This window comes from Eschscholzia californica, unplaced genomic scaffold (assembly GCF_041429995.1).
Source record: "Eschscholzia californica isolate CP2 unplaced genomic scaffold, dmEscCali1.0.p SCAF_1, whole genome shotgun sequence".
Taxonomy (NCBI): Eukaryota; Viridiplantae; Streptophyta; class Magnoliopsida; order Ranunculales; family Papaveraceae; genus Eschscholzia; species Eschscholzia californica.
This window is the reverse complement of record NW_028238198.1, coordinates 75,926,976-75,937,328: the sequence shown is the minus strand read 5'-3', so window position 1 is coordinate 75,937,328 and position 10,353 is coordinate 75,926,976. Positions and strand designations below refer to the sequence as shown.

The following is a 10,353-nucleotide window of genomic DNA, read 5'->3' as shown; positions in this document are numbered from 1 at the left end:
AGTAATGTTTATAAATTATTAAGCACCTTCAAATTATTTTCACTGCTTTGCAATTAACTAACTACTTATATGTTCTTTCAACAAAAAAAAACCTACTTATATGTTACAATATCTCGTCTCCCAATTATCCCTTTATAAATAATTACACAATTTTTTGTTTCTAAAATTCCTCTCAATTTGATTTTTTCTTATTGTTTACGAAAGCGAAGTACGTCCTCTTCATATTAATCAGTTCCGAAATCATTAACCTTCTGTGATAGCTACAGTGAACATGCATGCGAAGGCGAAGGTGAAGTACGTTCATTTTATTTTCTTATTGTCCATGCCCTAGGGCAGAGACACTTGAGAGAGGGATTTTAATTAGTTATTATTTTATTGAGAGAGAGAGATTTTTATGAGTTATTATTTTTTTGAATTACTTTTTTGTTTATTATCTCTTAAATTAGTTATTATTTTATTGAGAGAGATTATAATTTTTTTTTTTAACCCTTGAAATTTATTTGTTTATTTTTTTCTTAAATTAGAATATTTATTTGTAAGAAGGAAATGATTATTGTTTTTTAAATAGGTAACTTTATCTCTACGAAGGACTGTATTTTAAATTTTGAGAAGGGCTTCTAGACAATATCCTTTATTAAAAAAGGGTATTTGTCCCAGTCAGCGTTTCCCCTTCTATTTTATTATATAGATATTGTTTAGGGACTTAATTATAAATAGGTTATTTTAAAAAAAAATTACGAAGGACTATATCTTAAATTTTGAGAAGGGCTTCTAGACAATATCTCTTATTAAATAAGGATTTTTGTCCCAGTCATCATTTTCCCTTCTGTTTTATAATAGACTAGGGTATATCCCGTGCCCTAGGGCACGAACACTTGTATCAATCAAATGTTACGAAATATATTGTTATATTTTATTGAGAGAGAGAATTTTATTAGTTATTGTTTTTTGTATTACTTTTTCGTTTCTTTTCTCTTAAATTAGTTATTATTCTATTGAGAGAGAGAGAAAAAAAATTCAATTTCTTTTTTTAACCCTTGAAATTTATTTTGTTTTTGTATTTCTTATATTAATTATTTTATTTTTAAGAAGGAATCGATTATTGTTTTTAAATAGGTAATTTTATTTCTACGAAGGACTATATTTTAAATTTTGAGAAGGGCTTCTAGACAATATCCTTTATTAAAAAAGGATGTTTGTCCCAGTCATCCTTTAAAGTGTTGTGGGTTTTGCCCTAGGGTACATCCCGTGCCCTAGGGCACGGACACTTGTATCAAGCAAATGTTACGAAATTTATTGTTATATTTTATTGAGAGAGAGACTTTATTAGTTATTATTTTTTGTATTATTTTTTTCTCTTAAATTAGTTATTATTTTATTGAGAGAGAGAGGTTTTAATTTTTTTTAACCCTTAGAATTTATTTTGTTTCTTTTTTTCTTAAATTAGTTATTTTATTTCTAAGAAGGAAAGGATTATTGTTTTTTAAATAGGTAACTTTATTTCTACGAAGGACTATATTTTAAATTTTGGGAGGGACTCCTAAACAATATACATAATTAAATAAGGATGTTTGTCCCAGTCATCGTTTTCCCTTCTGTTTTATATAATAGATATTGTTTAGGGACTTAATTTTAATTTTAAGATTTTATTCTTGAAAATTTTGTAATTAACTCGGTTGGGTACTTCTACTTTGTGTTTGTCCCATATACTTCTCTATTTTGAGTCCCTGCAATCCTGCATATAGGATATGTTTGCTTCCTCTCTTACTTCCACACTCTAAAGCCTCACATATTCTCTCTTTATCCCTCCTTCTATCTTCAATGTTTACCTTCATAATTTGTTCTATTCCTTCTTTGAATTTTTTATTCTTTTGAACCAATTCAAATTTCTATTAATAAAAATTTCTTCGTATCTACTTATTTTTCAAAGAGAGAAAATTGATCAAAGACTTCAGATTTTTCATGCATCAAGTAAATTCAAGTCATACGAGAATGATCTTAGTCCGCAAGGGTTTTTTCCGTGCCGGACGCACGGGCCATATCCTAGTATATATACATACTAGAAAGAAAGTTCGGAAGAATAAGAAAATATGGTTAACAACTTTTTGATTCTCTTTTTTCTCTCAGTGATGATCTTACCAAACGCAACTATAAGCTGCACAGAGCACAATAGAATCACATCATGGGTTACAAGATATGTGAGAGGAAAAGCTTGGATTTGAATTAGTCGTGGAGGTTGCATTAGGATTTGAACAAATCCTATCTCTCTTAAAAAGAAAAAAAAAGGTGAAAATCCCACTGGCGAGGAGAAGTGAACACGACAAGGCGATTCAACTTCTTATTATTGAAGGCGATTTAACAGTAATTCCTCAAATGATGAGGGAGTAATCGAGGGGATTGTAACGATAGAATCAGTAATAGAGGAGGAAGAGAGCCCCATAGGTACCGTCAATTTGGGGGAAGAAGAGTTCCTAATCAATTTGGGCCGTTGAATATTGACCTAGATAAAGATCTGAAGGCTAAGATTGAGCTGGCTGAGATGGACGATCTAGATTTAACACTATCCATTTATTTTCGATCAATTTGAGACGATTGATGATTTCCTAGATCACTAACTTTGCCGATTTCCAGAGAGAGAAAGAAGTGACGAAAGCAAGCAAGCAAAAGTAGAAAAGAAATCCTAATTGATTAATGAATCGATCAATTGATAAATGATTGATGAAGAACAAAACCTGATAAATTGTAAAAAGAACTAAACCTAATCGAGGTCGATTGAAGATAAGAGACTAAGAGAGGGACTTAAATTGAATAACAAGAGGCTGAAATTGAATAAAAGGAATATTTTCCCCTTATTTATTTTGTACTCGAGGTTGACTTGGAGTAATTTGGCCAAATAAACAAGGAGATTGTCCCAATAAGCATGAGATGAATTAATGTTGTCTTAATCAGCTGCATTAATTTTGTCCTAGTCAGCAGTAACCCATTAGTATATAGATTTTGTTTTGGCCAAATATCATCGTTTTCCCTTCTGTTTTGTTATATAGATTTTATTTGAAAAAGGAATTCCAAAATGCAATACTGGAAAAAAAGAGGTCCAAATAGCAAGTCAGTTGTATGAAAGGGTCCAAACGACATCCGAAAATTTATTTCTAACATATATTATAATGGCACTCTTAATTTTTAAATTTATTTTTATACAAACTATCTTTCGTAAAAGAAAAGGTGGGCATTATTATGTAATTAGATATCATGAATCTTCCTTTTTCTTTTTCTTTTTCTAGGTTGAAAGCATGAATCTTCTTGAAAAAAAGAAGATACCATTTCTTAAAAAAAAAAGATATCATGTATCTTCTTTAAAAAAAGAAAAATATCATGAATGTCTTTGACACAATGTATAGGTGCCCTATAGGAATCTCTTTTTCATTTTTCAAATCTCATTAAATTAGTCAAATAAATGTTTTATTGCCTCAAAATACACTCCATATTCAACAAAATAAGGCAAGTGCTCCGCCTAGTTTCTTGTATTAGCTAGCCACTTCCATAATAGTGTTACTGTGATTAAAATTAGGGATATTTAGCGTTTGGGTTTAGGACAAGTACTGGTTTTAATGTTTAGATCACATGTTTGTTCACTATAGGGTTTGGGTCACGGACTAACCTTTGACTGCTGACGAAAGTTAATTACTGTCTGAATTTAGTGTAAATTACTATTTTACCCTAAAGCTTAAATAGAAAAACAATGAATCAAACTCAAAACCCTAATTTTATTAAAACCTAAACATTATATCCTAATTCAAATCTGTGGTAATCCCACATCGTTCACGAGAGTGTCCGGAGCCTGGGCTATAGGTGTATGCTCAAGCTTGGTAAGTGTTGAGGCCTTTAGGGAGAGTTGGGAGTGCTCTCGCCACAAACAAAACCTTCTATCATCCGTGTGAGGGTGGTGGCGAAAGGGATGATAATATCGTTGTGGGGAGTCCACGGTGTCGTTGAGTACTCTGATGGTCGGGCGAATCGTACACTGTCGCCCAGGTCGAGGCCTTTTGGGGGAGTTGGGAGTACTCTCGCCACGAACAAAACCTCCTACCATCCGTGCGAGGGTGGTGGTGAAAGGGAGGACAATATCGGTAACTGCTGGGCTTGGGGCGTCACAGTGGTATCAGAGCCGAGGATGGCTCTTCGTTAAGGGTGGGGGGATTGTGATATTCCCAAATCGCTCACGACAGTGTCCAAAGCCTGGGCTATATGTGTATGCTCAAGCTTGGTAAGTGTTGAGGCCTTTTGGGGGAGCTGGGAGTGTTCTCGCCAAGAACAAAACCTCCTACCATCTGTGCGAGGGTGGTGCAAAAAGGGAGGACAATATCGGTAACGGCTGGGCTTGGGGCGTCACAAAATCCTCTCAAAATGTTGTTCTTATCTTTCTCTTCCAAAACTTCTTTCTCTTCTCTCAATGATTCATCGTTACCCAACAAGTTTTCAAACATTCACGATCCCATCTTCATTTACTCATCAAGATCATCTTTGTGTTCGTTTAACACCTAAAGCACAAACCCTAGCTTCTCACGAATTAACCCTAAAATCTTTAATTTCAACTGCTTTAGCCATTAAACTACAAAAACTTCTCATGTTATCAACTCACAAAGTGGTGGTGGTGCTGGTGGGGAGTAGGACCGGTTTGGCCGAAGAGAGGATCGATGGAGGTCAACTAACGGAAAGACGACCGGTTATTTCGTAAATTCAATTTAAGCTTTAGGGTAAAATAGTAATTTCCAATGAATTTAGACGGTAGTTAAATTTCGTCATCAGTTAATGGGGTCAATGGTTAGTCCGTGACCCAGATCCTATAACGGACAAACATGTGACCCAAACACTAAAGCCGGTACTTATCCTTGATCCAAACACTAAATATCCCTTAAAATTATGCCCATTTTAGTCATTTCATTGCCCTAAATAAAACTACTACTATAAGACGACTAAGCTTTTCCTTTCAACAAAAAAAGGCCGCAACTTTAGAGAAAGAAAAATCTCTGGGACATGGAAATTTTGGTCAATTAGATTTAACTTATTGAACATATTAATATTGAATCTCAAAATTGAATATTCTATAATTTACCCTCTAATCTTCATCTTCTTCCCTCTTCCTCTCCTCTCATGCTCATCTTCTCTCTCTCTATCTCGCTCTCTCTTGTTGATTCTCTCTCTCGCTCTCTTGTTGATTCTCCCTCTTCTCTTCTCTTAATTGTTTCTCTCTTTAGGTCTTTCTCTAACTGTAGAAAGGAGGGAAAAAGCATAATCATTAAAATAGTAGAGGCACAGTTGCCTGCCTATCTAGAGAGAGAGAGAGAGAGGGAGAGAGGGAGAGAGAGAGAGAGAGAGAGAGATTTAGAGATAGAAAGAGAGTTCGCCATCATTATTGATGGCGTTATATCTTTTGTTTGGATTTGCTTTTGCCTACTCTTTATTTGAAACACACTGTTTAACCCATCCTTATCTTGATAGGCAACTTCTCTCACGGTTCGACCCTTTATCTCTTCTCCAAACTTTTGCATTCAAATGGTGGGTGTTTATCTTTGTAGTTTGTATTTGTTGATCTATAGATTTCTACTGATATGGATAAACAGTGAGAGAGAGACCTAAAGAGAAAAACCGTTAGGAACAGAACTAGAAGGAGCGGGAGAGATAGAAAAATAGAGGGGAGAGAGAAAGATCGAGAAAGAAGATGAGCATGAGAGAAGAGGAAGAGGGAAGGAGACGAAGATCAGGGGATAAACTAAAAAAAATCAATTTTGGGACTCAATATGAATATGTTTCATAAGTCAAATACAATTGACCAAAGTCATTATACTCGGTAGATTCTTCTTTATGCTCCAAAACCTCGGGCTAGGGGTGGGAATCGGTCCGGACCGGTCGGTGCCGGACTCTAACTTCATCGAACCGGTCGACTCGGACATAAACTGTTAGTGACCACCTATTTACTCGGGCGGACTCGGACGGTCACTCTCAAGAATTTTTTGTCCATTGACCGTCCAAGACCGTTTATTTTACCGGTCCAGTCGGACACCGGACGGTTTCGGTCCGGACTTTCTAATAAATTTACTTAATTCAGAACTTTATTTTTATTACCACAAACAAAATTACTTACAAATGAAGATGTTTAGCCAAGAAATCAAAAGTAAATATAAAAAAGAAAAAACACAGTTGATCATCATTTGACAAGATATAATTAAGCCATGCACTAATGATTGGTCTTCCAGAGGATTATATGACTATAGCCAACCATCATCATATATGCATATGTTTATAAAATTCAACGGTCAACTTTTAAAAATGAGGACAGTTTAGTCGGTCAACCTATTCGGTCACTCGTACCGGTCGGTTAGCGGTCGGTCCTTCGACATAGAATTTTGACCGTGACCGTCCGCCAATTCTTTCAAGCCGGTCGGACACTGACCGTTATGACCATCGGGTGCCCATGGACACTTTTTATCTCGGTCGAACGGATCGGATAGCGGTCTTTCGGATCTTTTTCCCACCCCTACCTCGGGCTGGCCAAAAAATGTTAAGCTTTCCTTTCTCCTATAAATTCTCCCCAAATCCATCAAACTTCTCATCCACTTCACCTGCCTAGTATTCACATCATTCTCTCTCTAAAACTTCCTCTCTCTCTCTAGAAAAAACCCATGGCACCTCTTAAAATTCATGGAAGTCCTATGTCACATGCTACACAACGAGCTGTCGTTTGTCTTAACGAGAAAGGTCTCGACTATGAGTTTGTTAATGTTAACATGAGAGAAAAAGAACACAAGAAGGAACATTTCCTTTGTCTTAACGTAAGATCAACTTTCTAGTTAATCCATTTTTTTTAACTTTCAACCCCCAATCACACCCTTATTATTTTGTTACTTTTGTATTCACTTTACTCTTGTAGCCCTTCGGTCAAGTTCCAGCTTTTGAAGATGCAGATCTAAAACTATTTGGTAAGTGTTCAACAAAAAAAAACTATATTTGGTAAGAAAGTTAGGTTCTCGATTTTCTAATTTTCCAGAATACGACTTCTCCACTATAAGATCGTGTAATTTAAAGGGATCTAAAATCAATTTATTTAAACTAGTTATCTAGGTTGGTTGTCAAAGGCGAAGCCATAAATCGGAGTAGGGGCGGGCTGAATTTATACGAAGGATTCACAAGATTTTTCAATTTCCGTACAATACTTATTGAATTTAATAGCAATAAAAATTCATGCACATGGAAATATCATGTAACTAACTAATTATATAAATTGTCATAATTATAGTGCTAGCTCATGTTTATATTTGAGAAAATTACTGAAACATCTTCATCAGAATAACAAACTTTTGCTCTCGAGCTCTCAATTATTATATCATTAGATCATGTCTATCTCTTTAACAAAATAGACATTATTTGTGTTGAATACTAAGTGCTATAAAATGAAAAGAAAAATTTTAGTTAAAAGACTTTTTTCCATGTTATAGTTGTTGGTGTTAAAAGAGCCATTTAAAAAGGAGAAATTTAGGATGGGGAATTAAACTCGAACCTAGTGAACAAAGTTCCCTAGCTTTACCATCTGAGATGTCAATGACTTTTAGTGAGGCTCAATATATAATACAAGTTACAGGTGAGAAGATCCCGACTTCAACCCACTATACTCACGTTTAGCTCTACCTGAGTTGGTTGACTTGTGCATCTATTCCAAAATCTGTAGATCGTAAGAGCTGGTAGAAGTAGAAACTAATATTTATTGATTATGTGTTGTACCGTTATAAACAATCGTTGTTAGGTAATTTTTATAATCTTTAAGGTGTTTTGGTGTCTATAAGATAGTCTCACAAAAGTCATCACAATGGGTATAAGTCATTTTATGTATACATAGTACTTATGTAATTTGTTATTTTTAGAATCAAGGGCGATTACAAAATACGTGGCACACGAGTACGTAAGCCATGGAACTCAACTAATCTACCTAGATAAGAAAATGGCTACGATGTCCGTTTGGATGGAAGTTGAAGCTCACCAGTTTGAACCGGCTGCGACGGCTTTGGCTAGGGAAATAATTTTCAAGCCATTTTTTGGTATGACCACAGATGAAGCAGCCATCAAAGAGAACGAAGCCAAGCTGGCTAAGGTGTTGGATGTGTATGAGAAACGGCTCGGTGAGTGCAAGTATTTGGGTGGAGCTGACTTCACTTTAGCCGATCTTCATCATCTTCCTAATCTCCAATGTTTGATGGGTACCCAAATCAAGGGATTGTTTGAAAGCCGCCCACGTGTCAGTGAATGGAGTAAAGAGATCTTGAGCCGTCCATCCTGGGTCAAGGTTGTTGAAATGCTAAAGAACCACTAAGAATTCAGGGAGATCTTGAGCCATCCATCCTGGGTCAAGGTTGTTGAAACACTAAAGAACCATTGAGAATTGAGGGTTTAGTTACCCTTTTATGTTTGTCAAAAAGATGAATGGAGTGAGCAATTGATGGGGGTTTAGGAACCCACTTAATGTTTTTTCCTCAATAAATTTTAAAGTGTTCGAGAGGGTCTAGCTTTCCTTTTTTCATTTTCTTTTTCTTTTTCTTTTTTTTTTGTTGCAAAGAGGGTCTAGCTACTCTCTATTGTCTTGTTTACGTAATTTCTGGAATAATATTTATGTGGCCGTGGTTGAACTTTCCGAATATTTACTTTCTTTGTATTGATATATGGAAGATATATTGGATATGGTGACTACTAATATACAGATATGGAAGTATCTCTTATATTGTATTCTTTACTAAGTTTAGTTAGGAAACTCTGTAACCCAAATATGGTGACTACTAATATACAGATATGGAAGATATCGGAAGATGCAAAATATATGAGACGGATCGAGATGAAGAGATCCGACGATAAAAGAAGAGACCAAGATATATGAAGATCAGAAGATATATTCATATATTCAAGATATCTCTTATGTTGTATTCTTTACTAAGTTTAGTTAGGAAACTTAGGAAACTAGATAACCCGAATCACTCTATAAATATGAGTTGAGTTACAAAGTTTAAATTATCGAGTTATGTCTGACCAATGTAACCGATCAACCCACAATTGAATGTGGTGATTATCAGTAAAGAAGTATTATCCGTGGATGTAGGTCTTGAGTATTCGACCGAACCACGTTAAATATCGTGTCATTAATTTATGTTTATATATTTGATTCTTATATAATCGTGACTTTATCATATCTCCGATTATTATATAATCGTAAATTTAACATGGTATCATGAGCGGGTTTATCAATCCTGTTTCATCGCTTTCTTTTCCAGGTTAATCAACCTTGATTCAAGCTTCCGCAAAATTTCCAACATTGTTTTTTATTCGTTCTGGCATATTTAATCGATCAATTACTTTGACGGTTTTTAATTCCCCAAGTTATTCTTGTGAATATCATAGTCCAATGTTTTTTTTATATCATTGTGATTAAATAATCGATAAGTTACTTCGTCGATTTTTCTTCATAATATATTCTTGTGATTATTTCATCTTAAAGACGACAAAATCAAGTGAAAGAAGAAGATATTTTGTGCATGAGAATGGGGAAGAAAAGATTATTTTCTTGATTTGCTGGAGTTTATAAAAGTTCATCAAAGAATCAACCATGATTTCCTAAAAGGTAAATTCTCCATTCAAATTTGATATTTTGCTGAATTATCCGATTTTTTATAGCATGGCCCGAACCTTAAGACCACGCTGACTAAGTCAATTTTGACCGACCATGACCTTTGTCTTCCCGGGATAAACCTCTCGACTTCAAAACTCTTTAGTCTCTTGCTGCTAGAACATCAACCAAGCTACTACCATCAAACCAAGATTATTGTTATGATTATTGCTACCTCCTTTACTATTACTAAGCATCAAACCAACAATAAATTATTGTTGTGATTATTACTTTCTCTCTTTAACCATTGCACGCCATTATTGATCGATTCCTTTTTTGGGATTTTCTTCGCCATTATCGACCACCCTATTTGAGAAACACTATCACTGGATTCATGTCGACTTATCATCTATGATTGACTTCCATTTCCGATCGTCTATGATTGATTTCCAATTCCGAAAATTCATAATTTTTTTGAGCTTTCTCTCTCTAAAGACTAAACAATCGACGGTCGGTTTTTGGCCGAATTGGATAGCTATGGTCTATACCAATCATCGATTTGGAGTCTCATCCACATCACAAATGATCTATCTTGTGTAATTTTCAATTAACTCCTGATTTGGGAAACCCAAACTTTGGGAAATTTCTCAATTTTGGAAAACCCTAATTAAGAGGTTTCTAATTTCCCCAAATTTATATTTGGGAAAGCT

General features: G+C 34.9%; 1 protein-coding gene across 1 annotated transcript; it reads left to right on the top strand.

Annotated features, from left to right (window-relative positions):
* Nucleotides 1-6,609: 6,609 nt before the first annotated feature.
* Nucleotides 6,610-8,684, top strand: LOC147569217 (glutathione S-transferase PARB-like). Its single transcript, XM_086655675.1, has 3 exons — nt 6,610-6,830; nt 6,929-6,977; nt 7,917-8,684. Exons 1-3 carry the CDS (start codon nt 6,681-6,683, stop codon nt 8,360-8,362), a joined length of 645 nt encoding a protein of 214 aa, XP_086511801.1. The 5' UTR covers nt 6,610-6,680; the 3' UTR covers nt 8,363-8,684.
* Nucleotides 8,685-10,353: the final 1,669 nt, after the last annotated feature.

What these genes read in the sequence shown, in the direction of transcription:
- LOC147569217 (XM_086655675.1), top strand. Translation starts at nt 6,681, where the DNA reads ATGGCACCTCTTAAAATTCATGGAAGTCCTATGTCACATGCTACACAA. An exon ending in AACATTTCCTTTGTCTTAAC is followed by an intron (nt 6,831 to 6,928) that starts GTAAGATCAACT and finishes TTACTCTTGTAG; the next exon opens with CCCTTCGGTCAAGTTCCAGC. An exon ending in TGCAGATCTAAAACTATTTG is followed by an intron (nt 6,978 to 7,916) that starts GTAAGTGTTCAA and finishes TGTTATTTTTAG; the next exon opens with AATCAAGGGCGATTACAAAA.